We start from the raw sequence: 19389 nt of genomic DNA, 5'->3' as shown, positions 1-19389 counted from the left end.
CTGATTGACCTGTTAAGAGAGGGGAAGAGGATACAGGCCGAAGAGGAGAAGCCCGATTTCTGTGCCTATAGCATGGGATATCACAGAGGAGTGGACTGAATCAAGACAATGTAACCAGCACCTCCCTGAGTCTAAGAGTGGTAACCTCCCTGTAAGTTTCCTGACCAAGCTTTGTACTCCTGCACAGCCTGACAGCATGACAGTGATGTTACAGCCTGTGAGCAGGAGCAGACCGACTTATGCAGACTCTGCTGGGAGCTAACAATGCAACCTGTGACTGCCAAAGGTGGGGGCAGAGGGGGACTTTGCTAGCCCTTGCTACCCTGAGAGTCAAGTTCGGAAAAGGTTTTCTTGGCACCGTCTGCAGAACCATGGTAGGTCAGCCCCAGGGACAGTGGTTGAGGGGTCAGTAAGCATTGGTTTCCCATGCCCGCCAGACAGGTTCTGACAAAAAAATTCCGTATTGAGTGCTTAACCCCTCGCCTCTAGAAAAGTGACCGGCCACATGGCACCTCTTCGTGTTCTACCTCAGGCAGCTTCAGTTCTACTTTCTAACTTCCCTTACATAGTAAGGAGTCACTTGCGCCCTCCTTTGATTTAAACCACATTACCTTCAAATACAACACAGACTGTAACTCTGACTCTGTGACCCTCTCTGCCATATTCTTTAGGTCATCTCTGCAAGGCCCTTTTGTCTTCATCTGGTCTTCTTGGCTTCCAGACAATTCTCTAGTAACTTGTATGACATTCATATATCCACAAGGGCCACAACCTCCTCGCCCCTTCCTTCCGTCCTTTATTTCTAATAGGTAATGCAGTCTTTGTTGAGTCAACATTCTCCTTTATACATTTAAAATACATTGGATTCTACAATCCCTGTATAAACGCCTGTCTCTAATTTCTTTATATTCGGTGACTTGTGACGCACCCAGTTGCTAAATATAAAGAAAATATATCAGAAGTCAACTGCACTAATCTATTACAGTCGAGTTCTGACATCACAATGCCTGCAGCCAGAGCCATCAACTGTAGTGAAAGGCAGGTCGCGTCACAGAACCGCAGATTAAAGCAACAAAAATGAAACATTGCTTTTCTTTCTTTTGCTCAATTTTCCAACCTTACAGTGAAAAGCAGAAAGAAGTTTATTTTTTGCACTCATATCATTCTAGAGAATGTATAATCTTTCTGCATGTTTCTACATATTCTGAGCTACTGCAGGTTTTTTTTTTTAAACTGACTTGTATAGAACTGTTCCTAATATCTTTTTGCAGCAAAGATCTTACAGATTTTTGATGTGTTTAATTTTGCTCTAGAGGTTTCATTTTTATTCTTCATGTATGCAAATAGGCTCTCTCTTTCATGTGAAAGAACTACCTACGAAGGTTTTAAGTGGTTTATGGGAAAGGTGATGTGAGATCATGTATTATATGGGATAAAGTACCCCATGCCATTCATGAAAAGGATATTGTAAGCCACCTTGGAGCACCACAACCTTATAAAGGAAGTCAGCCTTTGGCCTCGTTCCTCTATATGGTTATGGAACACCTCAGTAAAATGGTTGATAGGGCAAAAGTAAAATGGCTGGTTTCCAGCAAATTCTGTTCCTTGGCATTCCTGGGCCTCACATTTCAGCCTTTCCCCTCTTTGTTTGACTCACTGATACCAATATCGGTGTAATTTCAAGATCTATCCAATCACAGTTCCCTCTTGACGTTACTGGGGATGATGCAGGGAGCTGAGATTCCAGGAAGTGAAATAAGCGTGAGGGCTGGGAATCATTCTAATGGTTCTTCCACTTTGCGGTCTTGAATATTTACGCACCAGTGTAAATGTATATGAGGGTGTTGTTGAGAGTGTGTGGGCTGAAAACATTAATTGTATCCCCGCCAAACTATTTTTCACTTTTCACTTACTTGTGAAATTATTGATACTGTGGCTTTTTTCCGGGTCCGGACTGTCCAAGGGACATACATCATCATTTTCTTTAACTCTTAATGAAAAGATTGAGGCGGCAATAAGAGGACCTGTTGTTGACATAAACATAATGTATTGATTAATATACAAATCCTTATGCAGTATCATCATTCGTTGAGTAATGACTACAGACAACAAAATGTCTGACATGGTGCAAAATAGATAAAGAGTAGGATCCATGTACAGGTAGAGGTTCATCTTTGATTATTTACTATATTGTACTGCGGTTTATATTAAATTTTAAGGTTTGCAGTTCCCTGCTCATTTGGAGGCTTATGTCACAATGTTGAAGAGGCTGCTTTTCTCATGTTTTGTCCCTGGACCCCGATGTTCCTGTAATGGGTGCAGGGCAGTATCTATGAATAATGCATCACATGTACTGGCTGTATCTGACCAGCTCTACAACCTACACACTGACATCAGTTTTAAATATGGATTTTAAGTTGTTTTCATATAATTTGCCCCATGTGTACACTTTTTATAGTCCAGCCTGTTCATCAGACAATTAAGCGAGGATCACTGGAAAGGGGCTTTGATTCCGCCCACAGGTTGGGAGTCAGATATACATGTTTTTTGATTGGGAAGAGGTTGTGTGCTTCCATGAAAACGTGCTTGCCCTCCTCCACACAGCTGTGATCATTTTTTATTTATTTATCCAGCAACCTGAGCTTGAACTTTCAGGGCACACATATGGTATTGTAAAGCTATTAAAGTGCCTTACATAACTAAGTAATTTATGGTTTTTTTTTCTCTCGAAGCAGCACGGGCGAGAAGAGGGCCGTCAATAACTTACATGGATTTTTAAGTCTGGCTAGATAGTGCAACTATCACATAACCATTTAATCTACACCAATATTTTTATACAGTTCTTTCTTCCACAGAAATACATATCCATTCCCATATCTAGCCCCACGCTATCTACTTGTAATTTTTCCCATTAACATTCAACATTCCTTTAGAGCCAGACCTATTGGCATTGCCAATGCTTGTTACATCCATTGATTAGTGAAAAGAAATAATTGGCCAGTATCCCAGAATGAGTATCTTTATTAACAGGTTTGTAGGGTGTACAATAAAAACTTTGCCTGAACAGCTGCAGCAAACCTTCAATATTTTAATGTCTCTTTATTAAATCTGTCTTAGTATCTTCCAAACCTTTACTTCCATTCATAAAGGCAAATTTTGGGGTGAACACGTGTTCAATTACCACAAAAGCAAGAGAGTTAGATTATCTGTTAATTCACAGGATTCCCACCCTTTGCAATAGGGGCAACTTAGGTGAAAATGATAGTGTCTGTGTCCTATGGAGTCCCACTAGATCTCAATCTTGCTGTAGAGTCCAGCTGTCCAGTTGCCCGAAGCCACTGTTCCTGTTTCTGGAATCAGCAATGGTATGAGAAGTTGTGAGGTGGGTACTCCCATCTCTGGTCCATCTAACACTACCTCCATTTATATACAGGAGAAGAGAGCTTCCTCTTTCCTTCCTATTCCAGTGATTAATTACTAACTATTAATTTGAAGAACCATGGGGTATTCGGACGCTCCAATATTCCAGGGATAATTCTTTTGAAAAATAAACAAATACAATTGGAAAAGGTAGCAATTTTTTTACTTTCGTCCAGTTCAGGTCCATGGACCCTCAAAGGTTTCAAGGATCCAGGCGATCTGATAGGCTGGGAGCAACAGAAAATATTTGTTGCAGCGGCCATTACAGGATTCCAGGCACTTAAGTCTGCATTCTGAAAAGAGTGGGAAAAGGGACCGGGAGAACACCTACAAACACAAGGAGGATGTGCCCTTTTACAAAAATGCACCAAGCGTGGCCAAAAGGGTAGACTGTCACTAGCCGCTTTAATGAAACATGGCCAAAAGCCAAGCCCTGTGCCAACACCATGCTATATAATAGCATAGGACTTACACAGCTGATTCAAAAGTCATGTAGCAGGTAGAGAGTCCGATTATAAAAGGCTAAATGCAGACATATTTCCCACAAAGCACGGTGGGGATTGGATGCACAAGACTGGGTAGGAATGTGGGCAAGCAGCCCGCAGTTAACCATTTGTGTCTAGGGCCTGGTTAAAAAGGATCTAGCTGCAGCCAATCCCTATGGTGCACAGAGAAATGTTATGAGCAGTGGGAGGGTTGGGTGTGCAGGAGACTGTGCGCAGGGCATGGCTTAGAGAGCTTCACCATTGGCCAGGCACTGTGGTTTACCCCCACTGAATACAGCCAAAGGCAATGTAGAGCAACGGCATATGCCTCGTGAGAGTTTGGGCTCAGGCTATAAGGCTTAGGTCAGGCCCTATGGCCAATGTTCGCTGCATCTGACCGAAGGTTGCTCACAGCGGTGGTTGGCTTCACTGGATGTTGGGTAAAGGGCCTGGCTGACCCTATAGAACCAAACCCCATAAAGTGGGATTTGGTTATATATCGGAGTAGGATGTAGCATATAATGGAAGCCACCACCCCCACACACACAAATTCATTGAAACGTTGTTCAGGGTGCGTTATGGTTTCTTCTGCTTATAACACATTAACACATGTTTAACTAAACCTCAGAAGTTCATTTAAAAAACAGTTACAGTGAATGGTGAAATTGAGCAACTGTGATGATTCTTCCTATGCAATGGTCCTTATGGTCTGAAATTAACTAGAGAGATGTGATCTAGTTATTTTGCTCTGGAAATTGTTATGGCATTTCGTAGTTAGTACATACGAGGCTCTTCCATGCTAACTAGTTAAGCGACCCCCAGCGGGATGGGATAAGAAACAAAAGCTACTTTTGTTGATTATCATGATCTGAAGGAATCAGGTGGGATGAAGAATATCGAATACCACCATTGAATAACAAACAAATTCAAGAGAACTTCAATTGATGATTTTTTAAATTTAAATTCATGAACACAATTTACCCCTTGCCCGAGGGACACAGGCAGTGCTAAAGGGGACAAACCCCAATTGGGGAACGCTGCTTCTACTTTAGACTGTTCACACTCAAGGATCAGAGAGTGACACCCTTTATGAACGCTACAAATTGAGTACGATTAAACACCAGATTGGAATACAGGGAGTGCGCGATCCTCTACATATGTAGTTAGTACATGATCACCTCAAAGGCTACATGGTGTAGTCAGTTGAAAACAGGAACAAGCCAGCCAAAAAGCGCAAGAAATTCAGAGATATCAACATAGCGTGGTTACAGCCTACTGAACAATTAGACACATTTTAACACCTTCACTGCTGAGGTTGCCTTCCCATTCCTGTGGCACAGTGCTTAATTTCTATTTTAAAAAAGTGCTAGGTCCCAAGGTATTTCAGGGCAGGCCAATGCAGCGTGTGCAACCTGCCAGTGCTCCCAAATGCCAGTACCATTGTTACCTTATCACCAAAACACTCCAATAAAAAAGTGACAATTTAGATTACTTCATGTCACTAAACCTGCAACAATGACCTAGACAAGGTATTGTTATTATAATTTTAATTTTATTTGAATTTAATTTTTAAACAATCTGCTCAAAAATAGACTGACAGTGCCACCATATGGTGGATTATCAGAAATAAGTGCCAGGACTGAAAAAAAGAGTGCTGAGCACCGGAAAGCCCTAGCATGATTTAAGCACTGCTGTGGCAGGGGTAACAGCCTTTACAACGAAGTTTTTACCTCGTTAAGCCTTTACAACACTTTTTTAGCACGGATATTTTTACCGTGAATATGCATTTAAAACGCAAGTCAATACTACGTATTTAAGGTAAGTTGGGGGGGTCTCCCCCCACAAATACATTGTTTTTAAATATAAAAACAATGCGTGGTATTGGCATGTGTTTTAAATGCAGTTTCGCGGTAAAAACATGTGCGCAAAAAAATGCGTGTAAAAGGCATGCAAAGTAATTTCATGCGATGTACCGTCGTACATCCCTGTGGCAGACACTTACTTTAATGTTTACACTAACCATTTACAAACATTGCAGGGGCACATCGGTGACATTTGTGCCTCTTGCAAATGACATATATAAGCCTCTATGGCGCACTGTGCATGCCTTTCATAACATATTCAAGGGGTTAATTATGTATGTTGTAGGCTTATTCGATGTTTACGTTGAGTTAATATTACATCACTTCCAATATTAGTTTATAAAAAAAGACTGTACATAATACACAAATGTTATAATCAAATGAGAACAGAAATAATCACTCAAGATACATTTACTAAGAAACTTGCCAACAGAAGTTCCAGCTCAAACTTAAATCATTATTTCTTTTACTCAATAAAACTTTCAAGGCTATGGACACTACCAAGCAGCTTAGACTGGGAGAACTGGAGCTGGGAGAGGGGCATCGACACAGGGCCTAGGTCTGCCTGTGTGAGACTGCCTAGGCCAGGCCATGGTGGTCCGACCCCATCAGGGAAAAACTTCAGCCCCAAGAGCCTTGCACTAGCTCTGTAGGTCCAGCTGGGTTCAATGTCTCCCCTTTGTACAGGCTTCTGTGGGCTTTTACGGGTTGACTTGGACCCAAGGAGCTCAGGACGCTCGGTGTGTCAAGTCTAATAGTTTATTGTATATGATTACTTAAAATCGTTACAATGCGCATAAAATGTTGTCTAACGGTTGAAACAATCTGTGAAAGTTCTATTATTTAAAACTTTCAAAAAAGGCTCAAGTGAATGAAATTGTCCAGAAATAAATTGGCTAGATCCTGTTTGAGATAAAATGTCCATATAAAATGCCAAACTATACAATAAGTTTTGGTCGGCTGCCATTTTTCTATGTTGTTCCAGTTATCCTGTGGATTAGGGTTTCTTTTCTGCTTGCTACTTGGGCTAGTGAAGGTGTGCCATGTTTGAGAAGCCCCTGCCGTCCTTGTTCATGCCAGTCATAAAGTCTTTATTCGGTTCAAGTGCAAACCATAAAAGCATACAACAATAAATACATATTAAAAACAAAGATTTCATTATCGGGGAATTACCAAGCTTTAAAAGAAACACAGTTACACCAATTGTTTTAACAAGGTGACGTGTCCAGTTAAAAACATTAAAAAGGGTACAGTTCATTTCTTCAAGGTACGAATTACCACAGTTAAAAAACTTGCAATATTGAAAGTTTCCCAAACATTGTTTAAAAGCTGTAGGTACAAAAAAGCAGGTCTCACTTGAACAAAGCCTTTATCTCTTAATATAGGGATCAAAAAACGTTTCCTGATGTCAATAAAGTGCTCACAGAAGAAAAAAAGGTGTATTATATCCTGGGGGGAAAAGTTATCACAGGAACAAGGGCCAGGGTCCAACGCCCTTTTCCAGTCTTTCTTGACTCCAATCAATAGGTGTAGTTGATTCAATCTAAATCTGGTTAAAAGAAAACGGTGATTTGCATTTGCTACATATCCAAGATAGGGTTCCATAAAAGGTATTGTTTTACAGAGCTGATGGGTCCTGACGGAACCCTTAACCAGCTCCTTCTCTTCCCTTACCGAGGTAGATATGTACATATGAGTTTCTTTGCACCAATTAATGTCACCTTTTACCAGGGTCTCGGGAGAAAGAAACAGCTCTGGTCTACCAAGCTTTTTAGCCAGGTTCCGAATATATTTCAACCAGGGTATGTGCAGACCATGATCAAGCAAAAGACAGTCTCTCAAAATAGTGTGATTCAAATGTAAATTCGGGTTAAGCCAAATGCTGATCCATTTAAGCATCGGGGCCAAAGCAATACTGTCTTCAAGAAAACCGATACCAAGTTCCTGATGGACAATATAGTTGGCGGTTGAGATCGGGACTGAGAGGAGGTTTTTTAAAAATCTATCCTCAACAGTCTGAATGCTTTTGGCGTTGTTAATGCCCCAGACCTCAGCTCCGTACAAAGCTATGGAGAGACACTTAGCTTTGTACACCTGGATAAGGGCCTTCATTGGTCTAGCTCCCAGTTTTCTGGCAAAGCCCAGAACACATACTGTTGCTCTTGAAAACACAATCTTTTTAGCCATTATTTGGGTTACCCCGGAATCTCGATCATCAAAAAGAACACCCAAATAAGGAAAAGAAGAGACCCTGGATAATTGATGACCCCCACATAAAAAGGTTTTAGATTTAGCGGATTTAGGGCCAATGACCATGACGTGTGATTTGACAAAGTTAACAGATAAGTCCAAAGCCTTCATAAAATCGGCAAATGAGTTTAACAATAGCTGTAGGCCCACTCCCGTTCTAGCGATTAGGGCGGCATCGTCAGCATATAAAAGGGCAGGGACTGAATATTTCCCTGCATGGGGGATATCTTTACATGAGGCAATAAGGGTTTTGTCTAAATCATTTATATACAGTGTAAAAAGGAGAGGTGCCAAAATGCACCCCTGCCTAACCCCATAGGATATGGGTATATCTTTAGTACAATTACCCTTTTGATCGTAGCGAACTGTAGCTATTAACTCTCTATGTAGGTCCGCTAAAAAGTGGACGATGTCTTTATCTACACCAAGTGCAAGGAGCATGGGCCATAGTTTTGATCTATTTACACGGTCAAAGGCCGAGGACAAGTCCATAAAGGCGACCAACAAGGTTCCTTTCTTGGCCACCGTGTATTTACCAATTAAGAGTTGTAGATTTAAGCATTGGTCTATGGTGCCCATCCCTTTCCTAAATCCATACTGGACCATAGAGAGTTTTCCAGATTCCTCTAGCCAATCGTTTAGTTGGGCGAGGACAACCCTCCCCAAAACTTTCACTGAGGAGTCTATGAGGGAAATTGGTCGATAACAGCTCGGGTCGCCTCTATCCCCCTTTTTAAAAATAGGAACGATGACCGATTTCGCCCACGTTAATGGGAGGCCCTGTTGACAGGCATTTGTAAAAACATTAAAAAGGATTTTGGACCAGAGTTTTATATCTGATTTAAAAAGATCAGCCGGGACTCCGTCAGGTCCCGGCGCCTTATTACTTGTCATTTGCAAAATAGCATTAGTCACCTCTGATTCTGTAAAGGTCAAAGTATAACTATCAGAGTTAAATAAGGGCCCTGCCCTCGAACCATCTCCATCATACACCTGTTTAAAATGAGTATACCAATCATCCTCTTGGATACCGCATTCAAGCTCGGTATTGCTTTTACCGTTAAAAAAAGGCTTGTTTACAATAGACCAAAATTTCGCACTATTTTTGATGACATCAATGGACAGGAGTTCATTCCATGCCTCATCCCTAATTTCGTTTTTACGTTTTTTCTGAGCCATTTTGTAGGCCTTCCTACAGATGGCAATTTCTGCTCTGTCAGGGGGAACCGCTTTAAGAGCTAACATAAGCTTCCGTTGGGAAGATGAGCAGCTGTGATCAAACCATTTCTCCCCAATTTTGGGTTTGTCCTTGCTTACTTTTTTGAGATCACTATTTACCTGACAGCAAATTTTATCATAGGCTGTCAGAACTGCATCACTACAAATCCCGTCCTGTGAACACAAAAGTATTTCATCCCCTACCGTGTCCCACAATTTTTTTGTGAAATCCTCTGGGACCAGCTGACACCATTTCAGGCGTCGAGTTTGGTCAGTTGGCCTTATGCCCAGTGTACTGACAGTAGAATTATCAGATTTTCTTTTTTTAAGATCATCAGTGAAAGTTAACTGGACAGGATTGTGGTCACTATGGATAGACCACTTAACCTTATATTGACTTACATTTCCAGCTAAATTAGGTGTAACAAAGATGTAGTCAATAGTGGATCCTGTACCACATCCTTTATAGGTCGGGATGTCATTAATGTCATTGACGGGGTAGACCAAATGATTCCCAACTAGGAGCTCATCTAACAATATCCCCTGTGGTGTGTGTTCAAAGTGTAGATTACCTTGATTATGTGGACCCAGACTGTCCCATATAAAACAATTTTTAAAACAGGGATGAACATTAAAATCACCGAGCACAACAACCGAATAAGGATTTTTACATGATTCATTATACATTTGTAAAAAATCAAATAGACTGAGTAAATGTTCATTTGGCATATTCTGAATAAATGAGTTATAAAAATTTACAATGAGCCAGATCCCATTTAAGTTGAAGTGGATTTCTACTGCTAAACAGTGAGGCGAGCCTGTCTCCACTTTACTGTATTTACCATCAATGGTCAGTGCAATAAGGGTTAAAAGTCCACCTTTAGCCCTCCCCCTACTGGAGGCCACTGCTGGTGACCAAAAAGCAGAAAACCCATCCAGCAAAAAGGTATTTTCAGTGTCCCAAGTTTCTTGTAGGCCAATAATTTCGTGGCCTAATAGACTGTCCCTCCAAGTAGGGTCATGAGTTTTATTGGTTAGGCCAGCTATATTCCAGCTAAGGACACTTGTGCCTAGAGGCGTTCGCGGGGGACTGACAGTAGCACCCACTCTTTCATCATTGACAGTCCCCAATACAGACGTAACATTTTGGGTGCCCTCTCTACTTGTGACTTGCACAGATCCACTGGGAACCGTATCCTCTCCCTCTATAGAAGATGAACTTTCCGTTATGGGTTTTGTGGTGGCCCCAACAGAGTGCAGTCAATCATTGGAATCTAAGTTACTCAGAGCCTGGAACCGATTTGAAATAACAAAACCTTGAGGAAACTGGCTTTCAGGGTTACTTGTTCCGGCCTCCCATGGAACACTGCGGGGTAAATTTGTTTGTTGTTTATAAAAATAACCCAATGAATGAAGGGTAATACCCTCGCCAGTGTGGGGGAGCAGAGTAGCTTTCGATAAGATATTATGCACTATGTGGGGATTTCTAAAATTTATTACTACACAATCCCCCTTTATAGTCTTGCGCGAGCGCCCAACCCAGGAGACTCTTCTCGTGGTTAAAATCGAATGAGATAAGTAAGCTGGAAAGCCATAATTCTTATTCAGCCACGAGACAGATTTATTTTTAAGGGATTCATGGGTTTCGGTGAGAGAGTTCTGGGCGACGTCCTTCAAGGGGGGAACATTTGTTAACACTACAACAAATGGGGCACAGTCAGGAGGGAGATCTGGTTTTACTCCTCCTGAATAAGTACTTGCCGTTGCGTTGTTACTGCTTGGGCAGCTTCCAGGAAGTGAAGTATTACTCTCATTTGCTGTGGATTCGACGACCAATGGAGCTATATTATTTAGAGTATCCTTTGAGGGCCTAGAGGTGTCAGCAGAGACAGGTAGACCCTCTGCTGCTCTGGTCATGTTTCCAGGGGAATTAATCCTACATGCCAAAAGATTACGTAGGCCTTCAATCTCATCAGATAGTTTGCCAATCTTGGTAACTAAGGGTTCAACAATTTTCAAAATTTTGGACTCTAAAAGACCTAACAAGGAATCAAGTTGATAGGAATCTAACTTGGCCGTGGGGTTGTTCAAGGTGGCCGATTCCTTGATAACCTGAGTTATTGGAACAGGACCCGTCTTTTTATGAGTACTTCGTGGGCCACCCTGTTTCAGATGAGTCCGTTTACGGGATCTTAGCACTCTCTGGGTTGGCCGGTCCGGAGAGTCTTCTACGGTCTCATTAACATCAGTCAATAAGTCTCTATTAACTTCCAATGATTCTTGTTCACTAGGAAAATGATCATCCATGGTTAATAAATCATTAATCCCATTTAAACAATTCGTAGCGTGAGGTGGAGAAGAGACTAAAGTGACTGTGTTGTTGGACAAAGGGCTAGTAGTCGTTAAATTTGATCCATGGCCTAAAGATTTGCGCCTATCACTGTTAATTTTGTTGACAACTTTAACTAAATAGTTATCTAACGTTGCCGTTGTCGTGGATTTGCTGCCTGCTACTACTTTAGCCATGTTAGACATACCCCTGGAAGATCCTAAAACTTAGATTAAACTTAATTAAATTTTCCCACAGTGTGGCAACACCAGCACCTGTGATGTGATGCTGCCTGATGGCCAGAATATGTACCAAATATAAACAAGCTAAAAACAATACTACAGGACCGAAATACCGTGCATTGGGCAAATTACCCCCACCGTGTAATTAATAATACAGTCTTGTAGAGTCTTACGCGTTAGTGGGGTGGCCCGTCCCGGCCTCAATCGGTCCTCTGAGGGCCTCAGAGGGCCCGCCCTTTGCCCGGGCTTAGCCCGCGCGCGGTCCCGCGACGCGGGGGAAGTGCGGAGATTAAATGCGCCTCAGTGCGCGCAGACGTCGTTGGCGGCTTTCCGGCCGCAAGGGAGCCTGGGGGTTGTGGTCCCTGTCCTCCTCACTGCGGCCGCGATGAGAAGAGCTGCGGCGGCGGGAGGAAGGGAGCAGCCCGGTGTCCGACGCAGGAACCAGCAGCCTGCACCACGCCAAATTCTGCCCCTACAGTAAGTTTGCAAGGAGCTCCCGCTCTGCCGGGGAAGTGCGGAGATTAAATGCGCCTCAGTGCGCGCAGACGTCGTTGGCGGCTTTCCGGCCGCAAGGGAGCCTGGGGGTTGTGGTCCCTGTCCTCCTCACTGCGGCCGCGATGAGAAGAGCTGCGGCGGCGGGAGGAAGGGAGCAGCCCGGTGTCCGACGCAGGAACCAGCAGCCTGCACCACGCCAAATTCTGCCCCTACAGTAAGTTTGCAAGGAGCTCCCGCTCTGCCGGGGAAGTGCGGAGATTAAATGCGCCTCAGTGCGCGCAGACGTCGTTGGCGGCTTTCCGGCCGCAAGGGAGCCTGGGGGTTGTGGTCCCTGTCCTCCTCACTGCGGCCGCGATGAGAAGAGCTGCGGCGGCGGGAGGAAGGGAGCAGCCCGGTGTCCGACGCAGGAACCAGCAGCCTGCACCACGCCAAATTCTGCCCCTACAGTAAGTTTGCAAGGAGCTCCCGCTCTGCCGGGGAAGTGCGGAGATTAAATGCGCCTCAGTGCGCGCAGACGTCGTTGGCGGCTTTCCGGCCGCAAGGGAGCCTGGGGGTTGTGGTCCCTGTCCTCCTCACTGCGGCCGCGATGAGAAGAGCTGCGGCGGCGGGAGGAAGGGAGCAGCCCGGTGTCCGACGCAGGAACCAGCAGCCTGCACCACGCCAAATTCTGCCCCTACAGTAAGTTTGCAAGGAGCTCCCGCTCTGCCGGGGAAGTGCGGAGATTAAATGCGCCTCAGTGCGCGCAGACGTCGTTGGCGGCTTTCCGGCCGCAAGGGAGCCTGGGGGTTGTGGTCCCTGTCCTCCTCACTGCGGCCGCGATGAGAAGAGCTGCGGCGGCGGGAGGAAGGGAGCAGCCCGGTGTCCGACGCAGGAACCAGCAGCCTGCACCACGCCAAATTCTGCCCCTACAGTAAGTTTGCAAGGAGCTCTCGCTCTGCCGGGGAAGTGCGGAGATTAAATGCGCCTCAGTGCGCGCAGACGTCGTTGGCGGCTTTCCGGCCGCAAGGGAGCCTGGGGGTTGTGGTCCCTGTCCTCCTCACTGCGGCCGCGATGAGAAGAGCTGCGGCGGCGGGAGGAAGGGAGCAGCCCGGTGTCCGACGCAGGAACCAGCAGCCTGCACCACGCCAAATTCTGCCCCTACAGTAAGTTTGCAAGGAGCTCCCGCTCTGCCGGGGAAGTGCGGAGATTAAATGCGCCTCAGTGCGCGCAGACGTCATTGGCGGCTTTCCGGCCGCAAGGGAGCCTGGGGGTTGTGGTCCCTGTCCTCCTCACTGCGGCCGCGATGAGAAGAGCTGCGGCGGCGGGAGGAAGGGAGCAGCCCGGTGTCCGACGCAGGAACCAGCAGCCTGCACCACGCCAAATTCTGCCCCTACAGTAAGTTTGCAAGGAGCTCCCTTGTTCATGCTTTATTGGTGTCCTCTAAATCGACTTGCCTTAAAAGCTTCCTTACTTTTGCCAGGTATTTAACACCCTGGCAAGCCAAGATTATAGAGGAACCTTCCAGCCAACGTATCACGGCTTGCCTGCAAGTGCGAATGTTCAATTCATTAAAAATTGGTTTTAAAAGCCCCCTCCTTATTTCATTAACTGCGGGGCCAGCACACAGCAGGTGAATTAACATATCGTTACGAAAGCCGCATAGTCGACAGTGTGCTGCTTGTTGGTTGCTTTGCCAGGACGGTTGTAGATCTTTCGAATCATGCATGCCCAAACGGTAATTGGTGAAACTCTTTTTCAACTCAGCGCTGAAATGTGTTACTAAATAGGCCTGAGTATTTGTTGATGGTTAAGAGTTAATCACAGTCCACCCATGCCTGAGTTTCGAGGTTGTTATTTTGTCTTCTAGGAAAGACATCTTCTTTGCTGTCTTATTTGCCAGTTTACCAAAAGCTACCCGGTCTAACTGGCTGTCCCATGTTGTCTGTATGTCAAGTTCCGCCAATGATTTTCTCAGATATGCTCCTCATTAATGTGGAATGTCTTGGTCTATCTGGATTTTGATATCTTTCCAGCATAGATTGTTCAATGACTCCGACTCAGATGCGCGAAATTTGTGGCATAATTTCACGAAGCCGCTCATGCTCCGGAATTTCTGATTCTGAAGGCCGAATTCCAGCCGAACGTGGGTTGGGGTGTGGAAATATGGATTTTTATGATCAGTTATGTCCCCTATCTTGGACCCCAACGGTTTCATGTATAAATCACAAGTACATGTATGTTCCCTCCAGTTCCAGTTATGAAGACGCAAATACATGTGCGTCCACCGTCAACATGTCCTCTTTCAGATCCGCCATGAATGGGCCGGATATTCCATTCCTAAGTATGAAAGGCCACCGGCTTTATATGGTTCACTTATGCCATTTTACAGTCCAGGCAAGTAGGCCCTGATTCTGCCATCAAGCTTTTCCTGCCTTCTGCCTCTGAGAGCTCCAGTCTGAGCCTGCATCTGTGACCATGAACTTTGTCCTACTCCCTGCGCAGCTAACGGTGCCTGACATCAGCCTGTTGCCTGCCAAAAACTGTATTTCACCTTCGAAATTATCTGCTCCGCTCCCTATCCAATGCATTCCTGTCTAGTAGTTTAAGTAAACATCCTGCCAGCTACCGAGCAAAAGGCCCGGCTTCTCTGTCTTTATGCAAGTAATTCATAGCCCTGTTACTATGAAAGATTTCTGCCCCCGCATCTAGTGTAGACACTTAGACGCTTGTACACGCACTCACAGTCAGTATAGTCAGTATAGAATAAGATTCTACTCTAAGAGACTTCTCTTTTGGATAACACAGTTCTTTAAACATAGGATGTTAGATATGATTTGGGATTAGGTTGACTTGACTCTCCAGACTTCGGTCGCCACATGTAGAGCTAAATGTCAAGTCCCCTTCACCCCCTAGTTGCACGTCAATCACACGTCATGCTGCTGCGCACGCATTTCTGCCAAGTATTTCTGCTGACATTGCGAAATTCTTTCATGGAACCACCCTATTATGACATCATACTTGATGACGTTCTCTAGTTACACCCAGTTACACCCACCTTTGCTACGCATGTATGTTTTATCTTTACTATCAATTGTTACGCCTCCTCCATTTGCTTCACTGTAATGCCTATTGTATAAAAATGATTACCTGTCAATAAAGTAACGTCTTCACTTCCTGAACCTTCGTGGTGATGGAATATGGAGCTCATCAATTTAAATTGATTTTGGAATAAAGCCCGTTCCGAACCTCTAATACCACGGATTCTGCCTCTTATTTTACTGAGCTATTGTTATAGATTTTCCGCATCAAATTAAGTTCCGGTAATTAAATTATTTACCACATAAATGGCGCCCGAACAGGGACACTTTCTCATCTCACGCGCCGGTGGTGCGTTGCAGGCCCGGTCTCCTGTCACAGCTGGACGGACAACAACGCGTACCCACAGGATTTCCTGTATCTCCCTCCTGCCGAGCGGGGGTAACTGAGGCTGCGATCAACACCCAGACGAGGCGGTGAGAAGTGCGAAGTATCCCGACCAGAGCCTAGCTGAGAGAGCAAGATCCGAGGTATACAGAGGCCCACCAGTTTCCGAAGTTTCCGAAGTTTCGAGTCGAGTCCAGTCCGGTTCAAGTTCAGTTCAGTTCCGAGGCCTTCCGTTCCGAGCTACCCGGTGAGTACCATTATCGGGGAGGCGTTCTGACGTGCACATAGGTTGTGCCGGTCAAGACGGGTTTGGGTACACAAATCCGGTCTGCACTGTTTCAGCAGTGTATCTGTACTGTTTAGCAGTATATCAAGTATGTCTAGTATATAATTCAGATTTACCTAGTTAGTATCGAGTATTATGCTTAGTGACTAGTTTCCCTAAATGACCATCATTGTCTATTCATAAAATGTTAAATGTTAAAATGTTTTAAATACGTTCTGTATACTGTGGTGTGAATGACTGTTCATTATTGTGTTTTATGGTATTAAACGTGTTCAAAATTAGGTATCAGATCAGTTCTCAATATGCCGCTCTTTTCGAAATTAAGACAGATCAAAACTAGAAAAGGGGTACTCGAAGAAGCTGTTCCCATTCCTCCTAGGGACACTCCAGGGTACTTCATGTATCATAAACATGGCCTAGACGCCATATTATTTCTTGATCTATGGGTAGACTACACCAAGGAATTACCAGAAAGTCAGAGATGGCCCGCAGCGGGGACCTGGGATGCAGATTGCATCGTGAAGGTAGAAGAAGAATTATTGAAAAAGAAAGCTAGACAGTCACAGAAAGATGCCATTGAATTATGGCGTAAAGAATCGTATAGACGCACAGAAAAAGCGCTCAGACAGGAAGAGAAAAGTAAGGAGAATTCAAATAAAGTTCGAGAAAGTGTATTAATTGAAGAAGGTACTCGAGTAAAGTCAGAACAAACAGACAGACAAAGAAATGCCCTTGTGAATGGTATGTATCCTCTTCTGGCCGAAGGATTACCTAAGGCTACTCCGGAAATACCAAAAGACTTGCCACCCCCATTGTTTCCGATAAAAGTACATCCCAAAGGGCATCCCAGATCCGCAGAAGATGTTTTTCTTTCCTCTTATTTAGACGACGCAGCTCCCGAGTATGCTAATGCTGCGCCACATAGACCATCTGCCGAGGGGGTTCAACGCCAAGACCCTCCTCCGTCTGTACCTCTGCAACAGCAAACCCCGACACAAGTTCCGGCAAGCACATCTGTTTCTACATCTGCATCCACACCTATGGTTGCTATATCCCGTTCAACGAATCCTTTCACATCCAGCACCCCAGGTGGTGCTACCGGAGGTGCATCAAGCATTTTTTCTACGCCACCCAGAACAAATAAACTTTCCTTTCAAGAATTAGCCCACCAACGTACGCCCAAACTAGTAACTCCCAACACGCTCAAGGAACTTCTAATAGATTGTAGATATGACCCTGTGCCCGGAAAAGGGGACGAAATGATGCTGGCATCATTACGTATCCGACGAGCTGCAATATACTTAGGGAAGCTACCAGGAATGACTGCACATTTAGAAAATATATATCATTTTGTTCAGTCAGGGCGAGACCCTGAGAGTATTAATAGAGCCATGGAGTACCAAAAAGTGGAAATACAGGGGGAACTGTTACGTTTCCTCATAAACTGTGTGATCAGAAATCAAGATCAACCAGGGGTAAGTCCGGAAGAAATGCAAATTCTTACCACTTGGGGTAAAAATATATCAGAGGGGAGACACGATAAACGATCATGTATAGTAGCTATGAGCCGAAAGATCCGCAAAGAAATAGAACGAATACACGAAGAAAGATTAGCAGTAGACGAACCTGAACAAACCGAGGATGAGGAAGAATTAGAACTGCCCACAGGACAGTTAGAAACCATGGCCTATGTAGGTAGAGGAAGATCTTGCAATAATACTAGATGCTTTACTGATCCGATATGTCCGACACGTCCAGATAATAACATAAAATTCCAAACTCCTATAATAAATACAAGGTCCCCCGAACATTCGTTCCAAGCCGCAGACAAATTACTCCGAGAACGAAGGGGTTATCATATACTCGATTCTATGGACGAACAAGAATTAGCCAGGTCAGCCGTACACTGGGTTGATAGTCCTGGAAAATATGGTGATGATACACTAGCGCATACGTTTTTGAACCTCGCACCAGATGAACAGCGTTTAGCTGGTATCTATATGATTCAACAACTCCTTATATTATATAAAAGCCAACACTCCGATCCTGGCCCCTTACCTGATATATTGACTGAATTACTAACGAATAAATGGAGAGGTTCCGGTACTAAGTTAATTAGAGAAATACTAGAATCTAGAAGGCAGTACAGCCTTTTTGTATGTCCTGAACATGTCTCACTGCCCATCAAGGAAAGAACGACGTATTACATGGATAGACAGAATCCCTTACGCGAAGTGCACCCGATAAAAGGTGATGACAATGAGTTTAAACGTGTGTTTGTATACATACCCATATCCAAAATAGAACTATTAGAAATGAAGAAAGTGGTACCCAGTCATGACAAAGACCCAGCGGGTTTCCACCGTGAAATTAAAGATATGTTACTCATGGGAGAATATACCTACCCCGACATTATGACAATATTGAAGGTATTATTGCCTGCGGGCATTTACGAAAAACTCAAGGAAAAGGATTGGGAGGTGGGAGACCAGAAGATAGATTGGACAGCATTAGAAAACGAAGAAAAAGCTCGAGGTCCAGGTTCAGGGCTCGGGGACAAGATCAAAGCACTACCAGGTCTACTAGTACAGGTACTGCCACGTTTATTAACTACGAAAAAGGAAGACTGGGGTGCAATCTCAGCCTGTAAACAAAAATCAGATGAAGACACTAGTGATTTCTATTCCCGATTTGAGAAATGTTTTGGTATAAATAGTGGAATAAAAGCAAGTAGCGAGTCGTATCCACATCTGTTTGTGACAAAGTTAGTTGAAAATGCCTTGCCCCAAGTTAAGAATAGAATATTGAAGTTCGAGAGTACCTGGCAAGGTAACACTCCGTCACAAATGTTACAAATGCTACAGTACCATCACAATAGGATTAGAGAAGAACAAGAACATGAACATAGACGCATGAAAGACACGAAAATGAAAATGCTAGTTTCCCAGACAGTTCCAGCTGACGGTCATAAAAAGGGTATGACACAGTCCAGTGTTTCAGCAGGTCCTGTTAAAGGGACGTGCAACTATTGCAAACAGCCAGGTCATTATGTACACGATTGTCCCGTTTTAAAACATAATATTGCCATAGGTAACGCAAAAGAAAGACCACGACCAATTAGACAGGATCAGAACCAACAAGGAGCCCCGCAGCATGCACAGTCCATGCCAGCTCCGCAACAGTCTATGCCAGCTCCACCACCGCAGCCTATTGCTGCCACACAAACAACGACCCGACAGATGTATCAGACCGCACAGTATGACTATCCTGATTATCAACGATACTCATGAAACAGCCTAGAGAGGGAAGTTAGCTTACCCCTTATTGAGGTCCCTGTAGATCAAGAAGGACCTTATGTACACAGTGAATTGTTAGGTCAAGATAGAAAATTCTTACTTGA

The 19389-nt window shown here is 44.2% G+C and overlaps 1 protein-coding gene across 1 annotated transcript in view; it reads right to left on the bottom strand.

The window, feature by feature from the left end:
- The window catches only part of LOC146861865 (zinc finger protein 484-like), a 194541-nt gene that overhangs the window by 128371 nt on the left and 46781 nt on the right, over positions 1 to 19389 (bottom strand). Inside the window, exon 3 of the mRNA XM_085641038.1 lies at positions 1914 to 2024. Coding sequence (XP_085497164.1) covers positions 1914 to 2024 — 111 coding nt within the window. The remainder of the gene's footprint in view (positions 1 to 1913; positions 2025 to 19389) is intronic.

Source organism: Triturus cristatus, chromosome 2_2 (genome assembly GCF_964204655.1).
Source record: "Triturus cristatus chromosome 2_2, aTriCri1.1, whole genome shotgun sequence".
NCBI classification, from domain to species: Eukaryota; Metazoa; Chordata; class Amphibia; order Caudata; family Salamandridae; genus Triturus; species Triturus cristatus.
Note: the sequence above shows the minus strand (reverse complement) of the source record. Positions and strands in the feature narration are given on the sequence as shown.